This window comes from Triturus cristatus, chromosome 9, assembly GCF_964204655.1.
Source record: "Triturus cristatus chromosome 9, aTriCri1.1, whole genome shotgun sequence".
In the NCBI taxonomy this organism is placed as follows: Eukaryota; Metazoa; Chordata; class Amphibia; order Caudata; family Salamandridae; genus Triturus; species Triturus cristatus.
Window position 1 is genome coordinate 1010060304 of NC_140592.1, and position 25451 is coordinate 1010085754.

A 25451-nucleotide genomic window follows, 5' to 3' on the forward strand; every position below is an offset into this window, starting at 1 on the left:
AAATGGGACTTAATAGGAATTTTGAGGCTGGATGACCTAAACGCGGGGGAGAGATGGTCTTATTCGAACAACTACAAAAAACACATGAACTGGCCCGGACGGAGTACTTCCGTTACATGCAGATCTGACATGTTATTCAAGCAGCAGTGCCCTGGGGAACTGAGCTCCCGGAATCGTCACCTTTGAAATGTAGACTCCTCGAGGAACACTTGCCCCGAAAGGCAATTTCGCTCACCTACCGAAAGTTGATTAACAACTTACCAGACACTCTTAGAGAGGGAGTGAGACCTCCGACTTCAGTCTCAGGATCGCATTCTCCCTCGCAGCTCCACTGTGCTGTGCATTGCCTGCCAGCCCCACCGTCGCAGGGTTCGAATCTACCATGATTCTGGTTTTTGTTTTTGCCGCGCTGTTCCTCCTGATTTTACCTCTTTTCGCCTGACCATACTGTTAAAATTTTGTTTTTCCGCTCTGTGCCCTTAATTTCATTTCTTGTGCCTGACCGCTGTGTAACTTGTTTGTCCGCTCTGTGCCCTTAATTTCATTTCTTGTGCCTGACCGCTGTTTAACTTGTTTTCTTTTCCGCACTGTGCCTCTTATTCTACCTCTTGTGCCTTACTGCTGTGTCTCTTGGTATTGTGCCAAGTGTGCCTGTTGCTGCCTTTGCACCTCACTGTTGTGCCCGTTTCTCCTCCCCTCTTCCACTCGTTCTTCCCGCCGTTCACCCCATTCCCGCCGCCGCTTCTACCGTGGCCCCCTCCCCCTGACCGCCCCACTCCCGCCTCCCAGCTTCACGTCCCTCCCCCCTCCCCTACATAATGGCAGCTGCTGCGTGTTCTCATGCAGACTCTGCCAGAAATTCTTCACCATCGACAGAGCCCCCGCGGCCGCCAAGGAACATCCGATTAACACACCACCGAAACCCTGACCTGCATCCTGCTCAACGTGCGCTCCATGCACCGACATGCCACCGAGATCTGGGACGTGCTCGACACCCTCTCACCCAACGTCGCCTTCTTTACGGAAACCTGGACCAACGCCACTTCTGGTCCCGACCTCGCCACCGCCATCCCTGACGGTTACAAGATCCAGAGAAAGGACCGTCCACACCACCCAGGAGGGGACTCGCCATCGCACACAAGACCCCCCTCCGCCTCTCCACATCCAGCACGAGTGACCCCCCACTCCTACACAGAACATCTCCACTTACTGATCCAGACACAACTATCATCGCCGAGCTCGCCATACCCCACGCCATCACCTCCACGGACTACATTCTACTCGGTGACCTGAACTTCCACCTCGACAACGGCAATGACCCCGACTCCACCACTCTCCTCGACAACCTCGCCGACCTAAGGTTGAAGCAGCTTGTCAACACGCCCACCCACAGAGCAGGTCGCACCCTCGACCCCATCTTCGCAGGAGGAACTAACATCCGCTTCTGCTACACCACCCAGCCCCTCTGGACTGACCACCACTGCGTCCATTTAACCTTCAACACCACCAGCGTACCCAAACTCGCCCGATGCCCCTGGAGCAAAGTCACAGAGGAGCACCTAAACACCACCCTCTGTCATCCCCCCCCCCATCGCCGCGACCTAAACCAATGCCGCAGCCAGAGAATTTCACCGCTGGATCTCCCACTGTGCCGACAAGCTCGCACCCCTCCGCCCCCCCCACCAAACAACGCCCGCTGAAAGCCACCAGGTTCACCACGGAACTCCAAGAAGCCAGACGCTCCTTCAGATGCCTAGAGAAAACCTGGCAAATCCTGAAAACCACGGCAGCACGGAACAACCACAAAAGCGCCCCGAAGGAATACCACCAGCACATAAGAGACACCAAACGGACCTTAATAAGAGAGTCCAGACCAACACGACCAATGCCAAGGAACTGTTCAACGTCATACAGCAGTTCGCAAAACCCACCTGCGAAGCCATGGATGTCACACCTTCCAGGAACTCTGCGACAAACTCAGCTTCTACTTCCATCGAAAGATCAAGGCCCTCTACGACAACTTCAGCGAACCAACGACAAGCACCACCCCCCTACCAACCGCCGCAGGCCATCACGTCCTGGGAGCCCGCTTCCGTCGAACTCATCACAGCGACCATGAAGAAAACACACTCAGGAGCCCCAACAGACCGCTGCCCACGGCACATCTTCCACTGGGCCGCCATCGGACCCGAACTAGGACGCACCCTCAACGTCTCCCTCAGATCTGGCATCTGCCCAGATGACTGGAAACGGGCGGAGGTAAAACCCCTCCTCAAGACACCATCGGCCGACCCAACGGACCTGAAAAACTACCGGCCCATCTCTCTCCTCCCGCTTGCGGCCAAAGTCACCGAGAGACTCGTAAACGCACAGCTGACCACCTTCATAGAAGAGAACTCCATCCTGGACGCCTCCTAGTCTGAATTCCGCAACAACCACAGCACCGAGACAGCCCTCCTCGCTGCCACCGACGACATCCGCATGCTACTTGACCAGGGACACACCTCTGCCCATATCCTTCTAGACCTCTCCGCAGCCTTCGACACCGTCTCACATCGTACTCTCGCAGCCAGACTGCACGACGCGGGAATACAAGGAGCCACCCTCGACTGGATCCAATCCTTCCACTCCGGCAGAGCCCAGAGGATCCGACTCCCTCCCTTCCTCTCCAAACCCATGGAAATCAACTGCGGAGTCCACCAGGGATCATCACTCAGCCCCACGCTCTTCAACATCTACATGGCCCCCTTCGCAGCCATCGTCAGACAGCATGGGCTCAGCATCGTATCCTACGCCGACAACACCCAGCTCATTCTCTCGCTCACGAAGAATCCTGAAGACACCAGACTCTGTTTCCAGGAAGTTATGAAGAATGTGGCAGCCTGGATGAAGGACATCTGCCTGAAGCTAAACTCAGAGAAACGTGAGGTCCTCATCCTCGGCCCCTGCACCTCCGCCTGGGACAACACCTGGTGGCCCTCCGCCCTTGGGAGCCCACCCACCCCTACAGACCACGCTGGGAATCTCTGGATCATCCTTGACTCCTCCCTCTCCATGAACCGCCAGATCAACGCCGTCGCCTCCACCAGTTTCAACTGCCTTCGCATCCTCCGTAACACCTTCAACTGGATCCCCGCCGTCTGCAGAAGGACCGTTACACACGCACTCATTACCAGCAGACTGGATTACGGCAACTCCCTCTATGCCGGAATCAACAAAACTCTTCTACACAGACTCCAGACCATCCAGAACGCCGCAGCCAGACTCGTCCTCGGTACACCACGCCATGAGCACATGACCCATCACCTACGAGGCCTCCACTGGCTCCCCGTCGAGAAGAGGGTCACCTTCAAACTCCTCACCCACGCCTACAAATCTCTCCACAACATCAGACCCAAATACCTCAACGAGAGAGTATCCTTCCACGTACCAAGAGGAACCTCCGCTCCACTGACCTCGCCCTGGCAGAGTTTCCCCGCATCTGCAGGAACAGAACCGGTGGATGAGCTTTTTCCCACATTGCGGCCAACACCTGGAACAACCTCCCGGTGAACATCAGACGCTTCTCGACCCTGCACACATTCAGGAAGGACCTCAAGACCTGGATCTTCGACTGATCCGGAGCTGCCTCCCCCCCACTCCCACAGCGCCTTGAGACTCTCATGGGTGAGTAGCGCGCTATATAAACCCCTGATTGATTGATTGATTGATTGATTGATTGATTAGAGCCCTGAAAGATCACTGGGGGTTTGGACATAACTGACTTACAAGAGGAGGACTGGCCCAAAGCTTTAGCCTCCCTGGGGGAAGTAGCAATCAGGGCCCGTTTCAGACTAGTCCAGCTCAAAATATTGCATAGGATATACATCTCCTGCACTACGCTTGTGAAAATGGGCCGTAGGGCAGACGCAACCTGTAACAGAAAGTGCGGGGAGGTGGGATTGTTTTACCATATAGTATGGACGTGTCAGGAGATTCAGGACTACTAGGAGGCAAAAGAGTCATGCATGTCGGGGGTGATGGGAGAAGAGCTTACACTTTCGCCTAAATGGTTCCTTTTAATTGTGTGGGGAGATACAAACCTAGGAAGGGCAGACTAAACCTGGGTAACCCTGGGTCTTATGCAGGCAAAACGCAATATAGCTCGCCACTGGGGGGGCTATCCCCCCCTCCCACACTCCGAGACTGAAAGAGAGATATGGACTGGTGTATGTTGGGGAAGAAAGCAGTCTATGTGAAAAGAGGGTGCCTGAAAAAATGGGGGGAAATTTGGAACAAATGGAACGAACATAAGGGGAATCCATGCACGCCTCCAGTAGGTGAAACAATTCTTCCCGTAATTCATTCAGAGACCATAATATCTGTGGGCAAAGAAGATGGTGGCCCAGCAATGCTTAATAAGGATACCTTGTGGCAAGGTGTAATAATGCTTGGTTGTGTATTCAATAACAACAATGTAAAAATATTGTACTGCTCTGTTAGAATAAATAGATTTATGAAAAGAAACTGCATTATTGGTCACTTCCAGGTACCGACGAAGATTTTTAAGGACATTGCAGCAGGAAAAATGTTGTTGATAAAAGATTCAAAGCTTCTTCATTACCAGAAACAATAACAGATGCTGGAGGGAGACCAGGTTCAGATTTCTTGCATTATGAGAACCTACCTAACCTCTGTTGACACATTACACGGAATCTCACACAGGAATAAACTACTATAATGTACAAAAAAGTAAAACATCTGGCCTGTATCATCATTGCCAATGCAAATAAACCCATATTCAGAACTATACTCAACAGCACTATAAATCCTTCTATTGCAGCATTCAGTTTCAAAATCAGGTACATGCACCACCTTGGCGACATTACATATCTTTCTATTGCTCAACTTCAATACTTTCTTCTCCACACCCAACTGTATAGAATGCGAAACATTAGGCAAGCCTTACTTCTTCACTCTGAACAACCTCTGATGAACCACTTTTCCTCTGTCCTGGAAGAAGGCATTTATCAGGCCGTTTCTGAAAAAACCTGCCCGGGATCCGACTGAGGTTAAAAACTACCGACCGACATCGTGCCTGCCAATAGCAGCTAAAATCCTTGAAAAATCACTAAATAGTGATCTAATCCAACATCTTGATTCCAATAATCTTTTAGATCACAGCCAACATGGCTTTAGACCACGTCATTCTAACGAGTCTGCCCTGATAATGGCCACAGAGGAGATTCGCAGGCAGATGGATGGGGGGGCAGAGCCGTCCTTATCCTACTAGACCTATCAGCAGCATTTGACACTGTGAATCATGCGGTGTTAGTGCAGTGGCTGACGGCCGTGGGGATTAAAGAGGCGGCTCTGACCCTCCTCTCCTCCTTTCTAGCGTTTAGAGAGCAGAGGATAAATTGGGATAATCTCACATTGGACATTTTCCATCTTCCTTGCGGGGTGCCTCAGGGATCGGCCCTATCACCAACCCTATTTAACATCTGTGTCACCCTGCTGGCCAGACTTATCAGAGAGCATGGTTTCACTCTGGTCTCATACGCTGATGACACTCAGTTAGTCATATCTGTATCACAAAAACCGGAGGTCACAGCCATCAACTTCCATAACTGCCTGACTGACATCATGAACTGGATGAACCAAAACTTTCTTAAAATCAACACCGATAAAATGGAGGTTATGGAATTTGGTAAGAGCTTAACCCTGTGGAAATGAGCATGGTGGCCAACAGAGGCAGGCGAGTGTCCGTCTCTGACAACTAAGGCTAGGAACATGGGAGTAATATTCGACAATCGGCCAAACTTCGCAGGTCAAATTAATCGCCTGACGTCCTCTTGTTTTTTCTTACTAAAGACCTTACCTAAGATCATGCCTTTCATTCCACAGGAACTCAGGAAATCATTCGTAGTAGCTCTGATCCTCTCCAGGATAGACTATTGCAATGCATTATTCTTGGGCATTGACAAGGCCAGATGGCCAAATTACAATCTCTACAAAACGCCGCTGCGCGACTACTACTTAACATTCCTAAAGGTCATACCACTTCCCCTAGTATCAGGCTACTTCTTTGGCTTCCAACTCAACAACGGGTGGCATTCAAGGCACTATGTCTGGTTTACAAGGAACTGTATGGAGGGGCGCCCTGAATATGCAGAAACTGTTTCTCTGGTATCCGCCCACATGAAATCTTAGATCTACTAACTGGTTTGGTTCAAATTCTCAAAATTCGTAGAGCAAGATGGGTGGGCAGGAGTATATCCCACTGTGCTGCTAAACTGTGGAATAAGCTGTTGGCCACTATTTGGCTGCAGCCAAATAGGTTGCGTTTCAGGAAAATGATAAAAACCTGGCTGTTTCCCTCCAATAAGGTTTTGAGCAGCTCACCTCTCATTCCCTTAGTGCCAAGACGCCTCGGCATTTGAGCGCTTTATAAATATTTTACTTAATTACCGTTCCTAAAATTCATTCACTTTTTAATATCAATGCCAAACTTACCACAATTACTCACATTCTTTTATTTTCACCTGTTTCTATGTTGAGCACTTTAACCCAATTCATCCTCTGTGTGTCCCACTTACCTTTCATCTCTTTAAACAGCTACCTATTGGGGCTACTACGTGGAGGGGTACCATTTGCTTACAATTAGCAAATTATGTTTTTCCAATGCCTTTCCTCACACAAATTCACAACGGTATGCTCTCCTTTAATTTAAAGTTTCATCTCTCACTAGTCCATTACATTGTGGAAAATATACCGTTTTAAAAAAAAATATGTTGAAGATCATGCATAGACAAATACTAATTGTTGTCTCTGATGATGTTGAGCTTACAGCATAAGTTACTTCATCAGTATTTACATGGCTCACAAACTTCACTTCTACCCCCTTCCAGCATTAATTTAGAGTAGAGATGGTATGTGATATACCAGACCCCTTAATAACAGAGAAATGCAGTGCATCCTTTCTCACTGTCTCCCCAGAAATCTTACCACCTTCACTGGATACAGCACCGTACTGGATCTAATACAGTCTGGAGTAAATAACCTCCATGTATCAATGCTCTCTGGTCTCCTGTGCCCTGCTATTGAATGGTATTTTATGTTGTATTGATATGTTTTATGTGCACTTCCCACTACAATTATACAATGATAAGGGATGTGATAAGTGGTGGTAATATCACCACTTAATTGGAACTCAGTTTACTGACCTCAGAAGCAGGGAAGGCTGAGTTAGTCACCCCAGGATTCAGATTTCTGACCCCCATACCACAGCAGATGCCAGCAGTGAGTATTTATCTAGCTGTCTGGATATGCAGTCAGAATGACTGAGGCCTCTCTAGCGGATAGGCAGGGTTTAGACGTCCGTAGAACCTGGTGTGTTATGGGTTATACGTTTTGTAATCCAAGGCTAATGTAATGTTCAAATCATTGTGCCCTTATTGGTGTGGGGGGAGGGAGGAGTCAGGGGGTCACATCCAAGAGCCGTGCATGTGCAGGAAACTATTTTCCAAGGTAGCCCCTTAGGACAGTAAAAACTGCTTGATAGAAATGCTTGAACCAGTCCTTGACCCATGGCAGATTCCTCTGGGTAACGTCGATTTCCATGTGTTTTAATCTGCCTGTGCCTTCACAAAAGGGACCCATAAACAGTCTTTTAGGGACTTCCCTCTTTGACCCAGTCTCCAATTTATCAGTCAGAAAATGAGAGAATATGATAGCTATGACCCACCTGAGTAAGCAGGGAGCAACAAAGTCAAATAATCTGTGAAGAGAATAAACCCATTTTGGGGCGCGCTCCATGTGGCAGCCTTGCCCTAATTGGGTAAAGTAAGCGTATGTCTGTGCATGTGTTTGATGGATGAGCAAGATCACTCCACATTAGTCGACTCCGACATCAGGAGACTCCAGAGGTTACTCTTCTGTCTCAAGCTCCTCCTGCACTGCAGTGACTGCAAGTGGATGCCCTCCGGTTACAGTGAGCTTAGAAGGACTAAGTACATTTTTGTTGCATTCCCTCTGGCTGATCAACGGGATCTCTCATAAAATCTATAGATCCCAACGTTACTTGGTAGAATGCAGAACATTCTACCTTGCGCCTGGGTCAAATGTTAGATGTAAATGCAGGCTGTGTGCAAAGAAGCACGAAGGCTGTTGAGGAGAAATACAAGCATGGAAACATTCGGTTAAAGGACAGAAAATCAGAGATAATCCGGATAAGTGAAGTGATGCTGTGTGTAATATAGAAGGAGAAGGCCCTGCAGCCTCGATCACCTCTGAGAAGGAAGACGTCCCGTCAAGCTAGAGTTTGCAGTTATGTCGATTTGGGGTATACCCATCCACTCTCAATCCCAATATATAAAGATGTCAACACGTTCTTTTGCTGGAAGTGCTCAAGAGGCGACAGTGGAGTTTTAAAAAGTAATTTTTATACTTTTACTATAAGCCTTTCTTTTGCCATCACCTGTCCATCTGTTGGTGTCTTAAATAAGGAATAATGTTTCGTTTGTTAACAGGTTTTGTAGAATTTATATATATATATATATATATTAAAAGTGAAGGGGGCCTGGAAAAATAGCCTGTATGGAAGATGACAACACCCCACCACGTGCGCAATCTGTCTCAGGGAGGTGGAGGGTCGCCCCTCGAGGTGACGCAGCACATGTTTGATCTTGATCAACTTCCAGGAAAGGAGGCTGAGGGTGACCCTACTGAGTCCACCACAAAACCCAGGAGCACCAGGGGTTGAGAGGGAGTAAGGACTGACTTGTCCTGATTAATAATGAAGCGTAGCAACTCCAGGAGAGAGACTGCTGTCTGAAGGTGTTTAGACCGAGCCCAAGGATACTGATCCATGAAAAGGCTATCGTCCAGGTAGATTAGACGTATGCCCCGGGCACTTAGAAACTCTACCACAGGGCACATTACTTGGTGAAGCGCTAGTGGGCGGACGACAGGCCAAAGGAAAGCATGGTGAATTAGGACGTGTACCCCGGCACTAAAACTGAAGGAAGTGGCGGTGAGGGGGGAAGATTGTGACGGTCAAATAGGCTTCCATTAGATCGAGGCTTACCATCAAGTCATTAGGCTGGAGGAGATCCCTGATTAGTTGGATACCTTCCATTTTGAAATGGTGGTAAACCAACCACTCGTTCAACTCCTTCAGGCTGATTACAGGTCGATGGCCTCCATCTCGTTTGTTCACCACAAAGAGATTGCTTTAAAAAAAAAACTGGATGCAGGATTGTACACACTACCACCTCTTTGCATAGAAGCTCCTTTACTTCTATGTCCACCAGCTCGGCATGTGCAGAGGAGAAGACCAAAGGGATAGGAGGTCTCTCCTGGACGAGGCAGCCGTAAAACTCTATGTGGAAGCCACATACTGTTTGATGGATCCAGGCATCGGAGGTAAGGGACTCCCAGTTGTGTACAAACCCCTGTTTCCTGCCCCCCAGATGTTGAAGAGGAAATGGATTGACACTCACCTTTATTGGTTACCTGGTTGCCGCTACCTCAGTCTTCTCCTTTTCCATCCTGGTGACGGGGTGACCACTGGAGGGATAGAAGTTCCCAAATTTGGAGGTGCCCTAGTACTGTCCTCCCCTATTGGTGTATCCTATGCTGGAGAACTGATGGACGCCAGGGGCTTGTCCAGCGAATTGAAAGTCTACACAAACTTGCCCAGTTCCCAAATAGACAGGTCGCCGAACAACCCACCCCCGGGTGACATGGCCTGCCTCGGAAGTGGCGAGCGCCTGCAACTTGGGGTCAATCTTAATGAGGATCGACCTACTCCTCACCGTGGGAAGGGCACAGTTCATGTTCCCCAGGAAGATGATTGCCTGCCGAGCCCAACTTGATAGAACCTCGGGGGAAATCAGTGTCTGATGCCTTGGTGTCCTCCGCCATATCGAGGATGCGGATCAAGTGGCCTGCAATATCCAGAAGCTTGTCCTGGCAAGCCTGCTAGGTCCTGTCAAACCCTTTCTTGGGGGTCATGCATGTACTTCCCTAGGAAGTAGTACAATTGTGGCGGTATCCAGCGAATGTACGAGGGTTATATAGAGGACCGGGATCTTCCAGCTCAAGAATAAAGCCCAGGGGGCCAAATACCAGGTACCTTGCCCTATGGACACCTCACACCCCTTGCAAACTATGGGGTAATTGGACTTGTCAGGGCCAGTTTCCTTAAGTGCAGCAAGCGCGTTAAGTACTGAGAAAGTACAGACCCAGTTAGGGTGTCACTCTCCAGGCAAAATGACACTTTTCAACTCTGCAAAAGCTGAGAACCCGACCGACCGTGCTACAATCTGAAACTGATAGCACGGGTTGGCTCAGGGCAGGGGAGGACAATGCCACACTGGCCCCAGGCACCGCAGTGCTCTATGTGAAGAACGAAGCGGACGCGGAGGAGCGACGAACGTTCCTGCAGCCACAGAACAAAACTAACAGTAAATATAATAGAAACATTAAAAAAAAGTACAAAGCCACGTTATGCAATTTACATGGAAAAATACAGTAACAAAGACGGAAAGAAAGAGGCCAAAGGTTGTGGGAAATTAAGTGTGTTATTGTTTTCTCTAATGGCGGCTGTTAATAAAAACAGAGAAAGAACAGCTTAATCCTCTCCTCTGGTCCTGACATGGAATTTTTCTTCCATGTATATACAAATATTTATTTCATTCCCGTTCTTGTTTAGATAGGAGATATATCTGGTGTTTTTGTGTGGAATATATATATATATATATATCACCAATACTGCCTAAACGAAAATACAGGCGCCGACTCCGTGAGTGTATAACGAGAACATTTATTTAACGAAAAAGGACCACAACGCGTTTCGACGGCAAGCCACCTTTGTCACAACGACGGGCTTCACTCCAATCGGTCATTAAATACATTAAATACACGAGTCGCTTGGAAGGTTGTCACAGCAACCGCGCTCGTAATAGACATAAAAGTGACAACAAAATGCATAATTCGTTATAGAACAAAAATAATAATCATGTAACGAAAAAATAATATCTAAGCACAGAATATTATGACAACATTAGATACAAAATGAGAAGCAAAAGAAACAGAAGGAAATCTGCTGTTGTTTAACAATTGATCTAGACAGCAGACTATAAAGTTCTTCTATCTCACGCAAGTTGTTGCAAGGGTCTAAAAACACCACAAATCCAATGATTGTATGTGAGTGCAATCTCAACTAAAAAATAAGTACGATACACATAGTTTATAAGCAATTATTAGAACATGAATGGTCACATGTGAGCTGATGAAAAAATAATTGTATTAATGACGTCATAAATGCGTATTTCATATTTCAAATAATTAACACAGATATCAATTGAAATACCACAGTTGTGTCGCATTTTAGACAAAAGACGCATTAGGAACAGAATATCAAGCCCCAGTGGGCATTAAAAATAGAGAGGAACCATTTAGCCCAAGTGGGACAACTGTAGACCAAGCAAGTAACATCACAACAAATGTGCACTCAAATGCTCTAAAAGAAAAGGATATAGAGGTGTGAATTCAAAAGCAACCACGAAATAAGTAAAAGGAAATGGAAAGGTGAGCCTGAGGTTAAATGGAGAGCTGATCGGGGAGCAGGACAAGCAACGGGATTTATAAATGAGTAGAAAGGGCTTTGTCAAAGTGCTAGCAGTCTGTTACCCCCTCTCGGATTCTTAGGGATAGAGTTGATCACGAAATAAGAGCGATCACTAGCATTCCCTCCATGCCATACATTTATATGTCTGGCAACTGGGTAGTTGTGGTCATCATTGCTGATGGCCCTCAGATGTTTTAGGATACAGACATGTACGGGGTGTATAGTGCTACATACGTATTGCTTTATGCAAGTGCATTGTAAGACATACACTGCCAAATCGCTCTTGCAAGTGTAGGTACCTCTTATAGCAAAGGGAGATTGTCTTAGAGGTATGTAAATCTCTTTGGTGTTAGTCCCGTAGCGGCAGGCTTTGCATTTGGAGCACTTTAGAAAGCCTATATGGGTCTTGAGCCAATTGGTTCCTTTGTTATTACTAGGCGCATTGCAAACAAGTTCTTGACGCATAGATTTAGCTCGCCATAAAGGAGATAGGGGTACTTTCTGTATTCTGGGCCCAAGCACCGGGTCACTTTGCACAATTTGCCAATGTGAATAGAGTATCTTGCGCAGAGTAGTATGGTAAGTGTTATATCCCGTATCTGCGTAAGGGATGCTATCCTTCAGTTTGGCAGGGTGAAAACTACTAGAATGTAAAATAGAATTACCTGAGGTAGGTTTTCTGTACGTTTTAGAATGTATTTTACCATCTTCGATAAAGATCTCAAGATCTAAAAAATTTATCTTTTCAGTACTGGAATTGCACGTAAAGGTTAAATTCAAACAGTTCATATTAGTCTCTTTAGCAAAAGTTTGTGCTGATTCCTCAGTACCCTGCCACAAAATAAATAGGTCATCTATGTATCGAACATAAATCACAACATTTTTTGTAATAACCTCTTTATATGTAGTCATGAGTACCTGCTCCTCCCACCAGCCCAGATGCAAATTTGCATAGCTGGGGGCGAAGCAGGTACCCATGGCAGTGCTGCAAAGTTGCTTATAAAACAACTTGTCAAAAATAAAAATATTATTATCCAAACACCATTCGGCCATTTTAAGTAACATAGTTGTATGTTGATAATAATACACAGGTCTTTTACCCAAGTAGTATTTTAGAGCATTCAGTCCATCTTTATGCCTGATGCTCATGCACAACGTGTTGACATCTAAAGCCATCAGAACATAATTCTCATTTCATTGGGTATCGTAGATCTTAGTAAGGAAATCTCCTGTATCTTTTATAAAGGACGGGAGTTCACACACATACTGTTGCAAAAAGAAATCTATGTATTTGGAGGTATTTTCAAACAGACCCCCTATAGCTGTAATAATGGGTCTTCCAGGGGGGTCAATGGCGTTTTTATCGATTTTCGGTATTAAATATAACAGAGGTGTGACTGGATAATCAGCTTTCCAAAAATTCTAGTTCATTTTTAGATATAAGTCCATTTGATCTCCACTCGTAGAGAGCCTTGAGAAATTTCTCTTTCACACTAAAGATGGTGGTCGGGCTTATTCTGCAATAACATTCTATGTCTTGTAGTTGTTCAAGTGCTTCCGTATTGTATTTTTCGAGTGGCCAAAGCACCACATTGCCGCCCTTGTTAGACAATCTTACGACTATGTCTTGGCGTTCCTTAATTTTTAGTATTAGGTTTTCATATTTAGTTCTTTTGTTCTGGTTGGTACAAATGAAATCTTTGCTAGCTTTTGTAGCCAGGCCTTTAAAATCTTTGATCATATTTTCTGCAAAAATATCAAGCCCATCTCTGGGCATGTTGGGTAGAAAAACTGACTTAGGTTTATAAGGTGTGCGGATACTGCCATAAATATCCAAACATGAGGCAGATGCTAGCATATCAGAAGAAATTCTAAGTGATTCTTGCCCAGATTCCAATTCCTCCAAGTCATGTAAGAGTGTCACATCGTCCACATTTAAATTCATAGATTGTTCATTGGCATTGATGGTTATTCTTTGGTTAGGTGCATTGTTAGAAACATTCATAAAATATTTTTGTAATTTAAGTTTACGCACAAAATGAAAAACGTCTATCTGGGTTTGAACATAATCAAAGTTAGTGGGTGCACACCAGGTGAGGCCTAGTGAGAAAATGTCTTCTTCTTTAGACAACGCCATATCAGTAAGGTTCATTACCGTGTTGTCGATATTGTCACTTAATATTGTCTCCTGCTCGCACGTCTGTTGTTTTGTTTTGTAGATATGCATGTCGGACAGAATATGCTATTTATGTTCTACAGTGTAGTTGCAATCTATCATACATAGGCAGCACTAAGCCATCTGTCCATAAACGCATTTTACAACATACAAGGGCCATCGTCAACAATGACCCTAGTTACCCTGTGGCTAGACACTTTAAATTGCATCATGACAGCAATTTACAATTCCTGAAATATTTTGTCATCGATGCTATCCCAGCCCTAAGAAGGGGAGGGGATCGTGAACAAAAATTAAGGCGCCTTGAAACAAAATATATTTTAGAGATGGATACTAAACATCCAGGTGGCCTCAATACTAGTGAAGATTTGCATACTTACCTTGATTAAGAACAAGTATAATAGTATATAAGCTGTAACAAATAGTCCTACTGTACTGTAACCCAATGTATTACTTTCAATCAAACAGACATGCTGAGCACTACGATCTTTTATCCTCCTTTTATCTTCTTTTTATTCTGTCTATATGCTTTAATGTTTAAATGGTTTTATAGGGTAGATTTTAGTAATTGGATTGTATTTATTAACATTTTATGTATTTAATATTTATATACATATTTATATTAATTTTAAGTACAATAGTGGGAATCAATTACTCTGAAATACAACCTATTCAACATATGAATAATATTATTGCTATATTCTCCTGGACCCTAGTCTCAACACTTATACAATAAAAACCCTTCATTGCCTCTAAATTCAATTTGGAAATGAAATTAGTCAGAAAAAAATGAGGCAATGGGAACATGATATCATTTTTTCTAATTACAGCACGAGCACTTTATATACGAGAAAAAAGAAGGGTAAAATAAAGCTTTTTGTATTTTGAGGGATTTTTCATAATTTTTGAAAATTGGGTCCAATCAATACAATAGACATTAGGTATTGCCGGTCTCTTTTTGCATTGAAGCAAATTATTTCTGAAGATTATCAACAGAATTGTGATATGACCGGTACTAATTTATAAGACATAAATCAAGAACAAAGCAAGTTATGATTTATTCAAATTACTAGGTTCTGATTATGTTATTGTACATACATGCATTTTACAATAAGGTGCTGCTGACTGAGTTTTATTTGTATTTATATGTTTATACTCTAAAATTGTCAGCTTGATGATTTTTTAGGCATTTATGCCATTAATGTTCAATGTTTGAAGCATCTTGCTAACTATTCACTGTTTGATGTTTTCTATGTCCATGAATTATATGATTGGATGCCGTCACTTTAAATAGACTAAGCACAGGAAGTAACGCTGTCATGTGATCAAGGCAGGGAGCTGTCGAAACGCGTCATGGCGATATTTCTAAAGGAATAAAATTGAAAACGAGCACTTATCTTGGGTCCACTCTCGTTTGTTTGTCTGAATGATAAAACTTTGTGGAACGAGACTTATATATATATATATATATATATATATATATATATATATATATATATATATATATATATATATATTATACAGCCAGTAGGTAATATATATATATATATTCACTGAAAAAAACCATAGGTTTCAGGGACGTTAGAGATTTCACTCATTCAAAACCATAGAAATTCAGCCGTTATAGTTAGTAGACCTAACTATAACTCGCGCCCCCGCAATGCACTGCTGATGACGTCACATATTACATCACTCATGACATGCTCAGTGACATCACTGATGACATATTAAATGACATCACTGATGACATCACTGATTACATCATCCAGTGAATGTGTGTTTCTGTAAAGTATAAAAATATGTTGTGTATATATATATATGTATATATATATATATATATATATATATATATATATATATATATACACACACACCAAGGGGTATTGAAGTATGAGTGGGTGTATGAGTGTCTGAACGGATGATTTAGTAGGTGTGTGACTGACTTTATGAGTGATTAAATGTGTCTTACTTAATGCATGGATTAGTGACTAAACTGTGTGAATGTCTTTATTAGTCTGTTAGTTGGTGTGTAAGCGGCTGGTGAGTAGCTACATGATGTCTATATGGGTTATTTATTGGTTGTCTGATTATCTGTATGGGTGCCTGAGTGTCTTTGTGGGTGGTTGGCTGTGTGTGTGACTCTGTGCATAGATATGTGAGTGGTTGTTTCACTGGGTGTATGGGTTGAAGAGTGCATATGGAAACAGCTGTATGGGTGGGCGAGTGTGTGTATGGGTGTGTTGGTGAGTAAATGGATGTCTCAGTGCTGCATGTGTGAGTAACTACATATGTTTTAAAGCAGTATATGTGAGTGTTGGAGTATATAAACGACTATATGTGAGAGTGAGTGATTGCAAGATTATCTGTATGGATGAGTGTGTGTTTCTATGAGTGATTGTTTAAAAGAATAAGTATGTGTTAGTATCTGTATAAATAAGTGTGGTGATGTGTGTATATGACTGTATAAGCAAGGAAATGGGTGTGTGATAGTTTATTTGCATGACTGACCAGGTGTATGAGTAACTCTTTGGGTGAGTGGCTGTGTGTGAGTGTCTATTTGGGTGTATGAGTGGATATATCAGTGGCTGTATAGATGAATGACTGTGTGTATGAGTGACTGTATGGGTTAGTGGGTAGATGTGTGTGTAGATGTATGAATCACTGAGCAGGTATGTACTAACTGCTTTTGGTCTGTCTGTGGTTTCGATATTGGTGGTCTGTATTTTAGAGTGGGTGTTTGAAAGGTTTTATTAGGGTATGAGGAGGTGCATCAGATGATCACGTGGATAATGCGGTACAAAAGGGGGTGGTGATGGACGGAGCATCAGAACCAATCAAACACTCACACCCAGTCAACAGATCTGGGTTTGATCCATCACCGTTCTTTAGCCCACTCTGCCACCCCAGTTCAGACATGGCCATATGCAAATCAGTCTGACCCTGTGCCTCATGGGAGCAGTCCAGCCCGAACTGCCAAGCCATGCCTTCCCTGGACCGGAAACAAGCTTCCTAGGACCGGTTTCTGGCATTTCAGCCGTCTTCAGCCAGGCTTGCTTGAATCCAGTGGCAAAGTGAGCAAGGGACTCACGTCTGAGCATACCCTGCCAACTTATGGCGAACAAAGCGGTACAAAAGGGGGTGGTGATGGACGGAGCATCAGAACCAATCAAACACTCACACCCAGTCAACAGATCTGGGTTTGATCCATCACCGTTCTTTAGCCCACTCTGCCACCCCAGTTCAGACATGGCCATATGCAAATCAGTCCGACCCTGTGCCTCATGGGAACAGTCCAGCCCGAACTGCCAAGCCATGCCTTCCCTGGACCGGAAACAAGCTTCCTAGGACCGGTTTCTGGCATTTCAGCCGTCTTCAGCCAGGCTTGCTTGAATCCAGTGGCAAAGTGAGCAAGGGACTCACGTCTGAGCATACCCTGCCAACTTATGGCGAACAAAGCGGTACAAAAGGGGGTGGTGATGGACGGAGCATCAGAACCAATCAAACACTCACACCCAGTCAACAGATCTGGGTTTGATCCATCACCGTTCTTTAGCCCACTCTGCCACCCCAGTTCAGACATGGCCATATGCAAATCAGTCTGACCCTGTGCCTCATGGGAACAGTCCAGCCCGAACTGCCAAGCCATGCCTTCCCTGGACCGGAAACAAGCTTCCTAGGACCGGTTTCTGGCATTTCAGCCGTCTTCAGCCAGGCTTGCTTGAATCCAGTGGCAAAGTGAGCAAGGGACTCACGTCTGAGCATACCCTGCCAACTTATGGTGAACAAAGCGGTACAAAAGGGGGTGGTGATGGACGGAGCATCAGAACCAATCAAACACTCACACCCAGTCAACAGATCTGGGTTTGATCCATCACCGTTTTTTAGCCCACTCTGCCAACCCGTGATCACGTGGATGATGTCATCAGTGATATCATTTGAGATGTCATCAGTGATGTCATCAGTGATGTCACTGAGCATGTCATGAGTGATGTAATATGTGATGTCATCAGCAGTGCATTGCCAACAGAGGAGCAGAAAGTCCTCCTGTGCCCCCAACATTTTGCTGATGGGTACTGGTGGTAACTGACTCTGACTAACCAGGCCTAGAGCCAGTGCTATGCTAAAAGACACTTAGAATACAGTGAAAACACCTACATACACTAGGGAACACTATGCGTTGGGGTACCCCTGTGATTAGCATGACCTCCTCTGTATTTGCCATGAGTTAATGCCTGGGTCATTGCATGAGTACATGAGTAGTGACTGGATGATTAGAGTGCTACAAGGAGAGTGCATGGTGATTTTATAAGTGCTTGGGTTTTGGCGCAGTGATTGGATAAGCACATAGGATTGGCTGCGTGATTGGAGGACTGCATAGATAGTTCCAGGGAGATTACTGGACTTCATAGGTAGTCATCAAGGTACTGCAGCAGTGCATGTGTTAATGACTGGGTCATTGCATTAGTACATGGGTACTGAGTAGATAATTAGAGTACCGCAAGGAGAGTGCATGGTGAATTTATAAGTGATTGGGTATTGGAGGAGTGTTTGGATTAGTACATGGTAGTGGCTGGGTGACTGAAGGAGTGCACAGGGAGTTACAGTGTGATTCTTGCACTTCATGGGTACTATCTGGGTAATTGGAGGAATGAATCAGTACTGTGTAGATGGTTAGGAGACTGCATGGATAGTGCACATTTGATTGCAACACTGCATGTCTTAATGCCTGAGTCATTGTACAAGTACATGGATAGTGACTAGATACTTAGAGTGCTGCAAGTTGACAGCATGGTGAATTTATAAGTGCCTGGGTTTTGCTGCAGTGATTAAACACAAGGGCTCTTTTTAGAGCCACCTAGTAACCCAACATATAGCTTATTTTTTTCCCAAAATTATCTTAATTATTTTTGCTTGGAGTCGCGCACCCAGCGCGACTGAAAGCCATGCACCCATCGCGTTCACACCAGGGGGCCGCGCTGAGCGCTGAGCGCTGCGCACCCCTTTGAGTTCACACCAGGGGGCCGCGCTGGGAGCCGCACACCCCTCGCGTTCACACCAGAGGGACGCGCTGGGAACCGCGCACCCCTTCGCGTTCACACCAGGGGGCCACACTGAGCGCCATGCTAGGGTCGTAACTCCAATTTTTTTTTAAACCGTCCACTTTAATAAATTTACATTCACCCCAGGGACCCCATCCCCCGGGGCCTGGCCTGTCCATTGGGGACCAGGGGGGGAGCCCCAATGCCCCTACGGTCCCGCCGTTTCCCCGCCTCCTGCGGGAGCCAGCATTGCTTTTCCACATTGGGAGCTGCTAACATGCAGCTCCCCATGTGGAAAAGTAATAGGCTTTGGATTTTGGTAGTGAGAGCAGGTTTCCTGCTCTCGCTTCCAAAATCCAAAGCAAGTTTGCTATGGCAGGGTGGGAGCCGCACGGCTCTCACCCTGCCATAGCAAACAGTGTCCCGGGGGTGGGCACCCTGGGACACTGCTGGAGCCGGCCCTGGGGGGTGGCGGCCCCCAGGGCCATCGAGGGCTCCAGGAGGGGGGCAGCACGGCCCCCCTCCCAACTAGTGCTACTATTTTTGGGAATACACCCGGGACCTGGCCCACCTGGGGGCCTCAATTAAATCAAGCGAGGGAGTCCGCGCGTTATTTTTTGTAAAATTTTCGGCGGGATTCGCGACCCCAGTGCACATTTTGATCATTTTTTTTTAATGCTTTTTTTGAACCTGGGAGTCCTTGTGGAACCCCCTGAACAGACCTAGGGGGTCAGGGTGCTTCTACCCTGCACCCTTTTCTTGTTTTCCAATGTTGTTTTACTGTTTTCTTGTGACTTGGTTCTACCGAGTCACAAGATGTCTGCCAACAGTTCTTGGTTTGGAGTGTTGGCAGCCAATCAGAGTGAAGCTCGTACTCGGGAGGGTTCGCGAACCCACCGCATCCCTAGATATCGAAACTTTTTCTTTTTCAAATTTATCAGGAACTACTGAACGGATTTACACCATTTAAAAAAAGGTCTACTTCTGAACCAAGCTCTACCTTTTTGCCAAATTTGGTGTCATTCCGATCAGCAGTTCGGGCTGTAGCTTTATCTAAAGTTTCCTATGGAAATTAACATGGGCAAAACGCGTTTTGGGACCCCCTTTTTTCTTGGGCCCCCGCTAGACGAATCACCCTGAAACTTTCAAGAGAGGAGCTGAACGGAGCCCCCCACTAGTTTTGAAAATTTCGCGAAGATTCATCAAACGACACCAAAGTTACTGGGAAAAAAAATGCTTTTCCTATGGAAACTAGGTCCTAACTATAACTACTCACTGGCGACCGCCAGTAGGAGATATATATATATATATATATACATATATTTCCTTCCTTCCTTCCTTCCTTCCTTCCTTCCTTCCTTCCTTCCTTCCTTCCTTCCTTCCTTCCTTCCTTCCTTCCTTCCTTCCTTCCTTCCTTCCTTCCTTCCTTCCTTCCTTCCTTCCTTCCTTTCTTTCCTTCTTTCCTTCTTTCCTTCTTTCTTTTTTCTTTCCTTCTTTCTTTCTTTCTTTCTTTCTTAGGACCAAATAGGGAAAGCGTTTTTTGTTTTGCCAATAACTTTGGTGCCACAATTTTCAAAGAACTTTCGCCTTTTGGTTCAGATACTGTATTGAAAGTTTCAGGGGGATCCTAAAACGGGCTTTCGCCATGTTATGTCTATGGGGATTTTTCATTTTTGGAACACGACTACAGCCCGAACGGCTGAATGGAATTGCACCAAATTCGGCAGAAAGGTAGATGTTAGTCCAGAAAGCGTTCTCTTTGTGATTTGGTGTAAATCCATTCAGTAGTTTTAGAGATATTTAAGTTTAAAAAATGCAGATATCTGGGGGATGGGAGTTCTTGCAGTTTTTAATTTGCCACAAATTTCCGAGTGGATCCAGAAATCTGCAGCAAAATAATATTAATAATTTGCACTGGCTCTCACGCATCTTTTATATGATACCCCAAGGAGGACCAGATTAAAAAGTAAAGGAGATGGGTTGCATGGGGCACCCCTACTGGGGGTTAATTAAACCCCAGGGACTACCCACTCCCTGGGGTTTTTGTTATGATTAATGCGGAGGTGCCCGCACGGGACCTCCCAAGCCCTGGCGACCACAACCACCCTGGGGTTTGTTTTTTTAATTAATGGAGGAGTCCTATTTAACACCCTCCCAGCTCAGGGGACCTTCACCTCACCTCCCCGGAGCTTTAAATATAATAATGCAGGGTGGCCATGCGGAACCTCCGCAGCTCTGAGGACAGCCACCTCCCCTGGGGCTTATTTTTTTAAAGAATATCGGGGGCCTCGCAGACCACCCGCAGCCCCGGGGACTGCCACCTCCCTGTGTCAAATTAAAAGAAAGGAGGGGCCGCCGTCCCCCTTGCCAAGAAGTTAGGCCCACAGAATTATGTTGAACGTGTCCCAGTGTAAGACACCGGGACACCTTCAGCAGCACCTTTAGGTTGTCTGCTTTCCATTCCCAGCAATGTGCAGGCAGCGAGGGAGCCTTTTTCACCTCCAGGGGCCATCCGTACTCCTTTTGTTTGTATATGCTGAATGGGGGTCGCCTGGAACCTTACATTTAAATGTAAATGCCACAGAGGGAAACAAAGCCGTACAGATTGCCTTCTCTTCACAGGTACTTAAGAGAGGCATGCTTTTGCCCTTTTTCTGACCCTGTATATAAATGCAGACACTGTAAGACTGTCAGATGGGTTAGTCTGTCCCCGTATTTAACGTCATGAGGTCATTTGCATATTGTCTTACTTGGTCAGTCCCCCCACTTCTTTTTATAGAACTGGTGCCCTGCCCGACTTGAACACAGGTTCCATTCCTTTCATACAGCCAGTTCTGCTGGGTGTGTGTGCACCAGTCAGCCACTTGCTTTCCTGGTTTTTGTCTGGTAGTTTTCAGGTTTCTTGCTATTTGTTGTAGGACGCAGTGAGACTTTTATTCAGTGGTCAAGTTTGTAGATTGTTTTGATCATGAATATTTTCCCACTTTGGGACGAAATGTGTCGTTTAATTTCAGAGGTGATCTGGAGGCTGGTCTACTCTGACCTCAGTGGGTGTGCCAAGGTCAAATTTCTGTTTTGAGTGTCTGAACTGCATGTGCTCCTGTCTCCAGTCCCATACCTCTGAGTCTCTGACAAGGTCTAATTTTAGGCTACCAAGGAAACCTTTCAGTACCATCAGGCAAGGGATTTGAAATGTGACAACCATGCGGAAACCACACTGTACTTCCGCACCCTGGTATATTATATTAATGAATAATTAATCCTATGATTGTATTTTATTTTTGTTTTAATTATTTCTTAACATAAACTTGCTTGGTTCATGTGTCTATCAGGTGTAGTACAGCCTTCACAGAATTCATAATAAAGAACAGTGCTTAGTATGGTATCCTGACATGTTTCAAATTGAATGATGGCACTAAATCTCAGGTCCTTCACTGAAGCAAAACGTGGTAGTGTAGAGTGAGAGATGCATTTGTATGACTTGTGGCCAACTTTAACTATGTATGCTGTCTTTCAGGAAGGAAAAAGGAAAGAAAAGCTGCATAGGGAGCGGGATGTCCAGGCTCTTCCTGGGCCACCACAGAGAATGGCTGAAGGTCGGAATTATCGGAGGAGGCCACACAGGAAGGCAGCTGGCCTTGGCGCTCAAGGAGCTGAGTGGCATCCCAGCCGAGGACATTCACATTTCCACCCGGAGGCCAGAGACCTTGAGTAAGAGCACAACTTTTATTCCCTCGCTTGTGATACCTACATACAGGCCAGCATGAGAGTCCCCAGGATATTATGTCCATTTAGAAAAACCGCATCTCCTTAATAAAAAAGACAGGTTGTAGGCAGGCAATCAAAATGAGATATGGTGCGATACAGCTACTCTTGCTAATGTAAAGGACGTATGAGGCAGTCAAAGAGGAAATGAAGTATGCAACGCTCCTTATATAGCTTGAGAATAGGGGAGTATTGTATTGTAATTGCATTTATATAGCTCTTACTACCCCTGATGAGGCGTCAAAGCGCTTTTTTAGCGAGTATCACGCTACTCCGAAACCCATAAAGGATTAGTGGTGAATTAGTATAGTGAAAATATTAAAGTAATTTGAGTGTTGGATATGATAGTCAGTTATTTGGATAGAGAAGGATAGTGGAGGGATAGAGAAGGGAAAAAGGTTGGCATTTATATAGTGCATGCTACCCCAGATAGGGTGTTGAAGTGCTTTTTTGGCGAGTAGCAAGCTACTCTGGAACCCATATAGTGTAAATGATGAATTAGTATAGTGACATATGAAAGCAATTTGAGTGGTGGATATGTTAGTCAGTTATTTGGCTTGAGAAGGATAGTGAAGGTGTAGAAGAGGTAAAATAGTTTGCATTTATATGCATTCATCCCTGATGAGGTGTAGAAGTGCTTTTTCGGCGAGTACCACGCTAATCTGGAACCCATAAAGGATTAGTGGTGAATTAGTATAGTAAAATATGAATAAATTTGAGTGGACATGTTAGTCTGTTTTTTGAAGTGGCTCCAGAACAATTGTGGGCAATACTGGAAGAGACTTCTAGTTAAGAATTGTGGGCGCCAGGGCCAACTTTAGGGCAGTGCGACAGATGCGGCCACACTGGGCACAGAGCTGGTGAGGGGGCACTGAACTCAGGGTGGGAGGAAGGGGAGGCAGGGTTGCTGTGATTAGTAATAGCTTACGATTTAAAAACACATTCAGCAGAGTTCCTTGTGCGTACAGTTATCAGGCAAGATAACTCTTGTGATTAATGTTCCTGCTAGAGAGAGAGCGGGGGGGGGGGGGAGAGAGAGAGGGATCAGAGTTTTTTCTAGGGGCAGTTTTAACTCACCATAAAGTAGCGCAGAGGGTTAATATGCCCGCTGCAAACAACGCATACCGTGGAGATCACAGATCTGTATTTTATGTGGATAGCTGACTGGATTTCTGCTTTCGTCACAGAGATCCTTTGGTTAACGCAGTTCATAAGATACAACCCTAATATAGAACAGTGACTATTACGAACTGTCATCATAGAGCTTCATGCTAACTGCATAAAATAGGTTAGGACGTCATGGTCTTTTCCTCAGTCTTGCATTATCTATTCCTAATGTCGCTGAAAAGTGTTTGTTTTGATAGATATACATTCTTATTAGTAATGACAGCCCATTGCTTTAAAAACAAATGAAATGTATGTGAGAGAGGGTCTAGAGAGAGATGAGGGGCACTTTTGCCTGTTGGTCGTGTGGGAATCCGAAGAGGCGGTCAGGGGCGAAATGATTGTTGCACTGGGTGCCAACAACTCTAAAGTTGGTACTGACTGGGCCAAAAACAAGCTCAAAAAGTGTCAAACACAGGGGCTCACCAGTGTACTGCAATAGCCATGGTAACAAAGTGACAGATTGGAGCACGACTTTACAACAACTCCGAGTACAACCACAGTCCTTTTCCTGGGCCTGGCGCATAATTATCTTCCATGAAACTGCGGGATGTTGATAGTCCATGTGGTAACCTGCGATGTTTACAAACACAGTAGTGAACATTAACCTCTTCAGTGCCCCGCCCTTTCCCAGCCCTGTGCCGGGCCTTTCATTAGCGGGCGGGGTTCATGACGAGATAGTCTCGTCATGGGCACAGTGCAACCACGCTCCATGACGAGACTCTCGTCATGGGCACTGAAGGGGTTAAGTGCTAACGTAATATACATTTATCACATTTGTAGCAATTACATGACTTTATTAGAGAACACAACAATACTTTTCCATTTCAATAGATTTTTAATGAAGCTTTGCATGATGGACTCAATCAAACCACTACAAAATGATTTCCTTCTAACTCCCTTGACCCCGTTCTCTTGTCTCATCTCTACACCCCAACCCCTCGTTCAGCTGTTGTTTTGATGGCATCTCATTAAGACATTGCGCCTGTCTCTTGACATTAGGCAGTGCATCCAAAACATCTTCCTGAGGTGTTTAGTCAGATTACATCTCACCTTAAACTTTGTCTTCGTAAGATCTGCCTCTTAGGACAAGCTAGCATTTTCTAAAAATTGGACCAGGTGAGATCTCCGAAATTTGAGAATAGGAGGGTCAGCATGGCGAGCCCATCATTCTTGCGAGCACTAGTGAACTTTTGCATAGATAACGTAGATGAAAAATCTAATGTGCGGACCATCTCCTTCCACCAAAACGCGGCAAATGTACTCTTCATTATCATTAATGGCTGCAAATTTAGTTTTCACTTTCTGCTGTACTTGGGCTCTGGGGAAGGGAGGGTCTCGCCACGCTGCTGCCATGAGCGGTCTGAGCAATTTGCTCCAAACCTCTGCATTCTGGACACGTGTAGTATCATCAAAAGAGCATTTTCAACCTTCGCTCTCTCCTCAACACGCTCAGAGGTTTGCTTTTAGACCTCATTATTTTGCATTACGCCTAATCTTCCTTCAGCTGTTTCTCCAGTTCTGAAAAATACTTCTTGTTGATTTTTCACCTTATGAATAGCCTCCAGCATTAGACTGGATCCTAAAACGTTTTCACCCAGCAATAGCTCTCACGTACTGCCAGGTGGCGCCAACTAAGCCTCAGCAGCGACTTTGCCCACCCAGGATGTGATGACGAGGTGCATGACAGTGC

At 45.2% G+C, this 25451-nt stretch overlaps 1 protein-coding gene across 4 annotated transcripts in view; it reads left to right on the forward strand.

Annotated features, from left to right (window-relative positions):
• NOXRED1 (NADP dependent oxidoreductase domain containing 1) overlaps nucleotides 1-25451 on the forward strand; it is a 153933-nt gene that overhangs the window by 61242 nt on the left and 67240 nt on the right. For all 4 annotated transcript variants that reach the window (XM_085628060.1, XM_085628061.1, XM_085628062.1 and 1 more), the window contains one exon: nucleotides 22347-22540. In XM_085628060.1, coding sequence (XP_085484186.1) covers nucleotides 22347-22540 — 194 coding nt within the window. The remainder of the gene's footprint in view (nucleotides 1-22346; nucleotides 22541-25451) is intronic.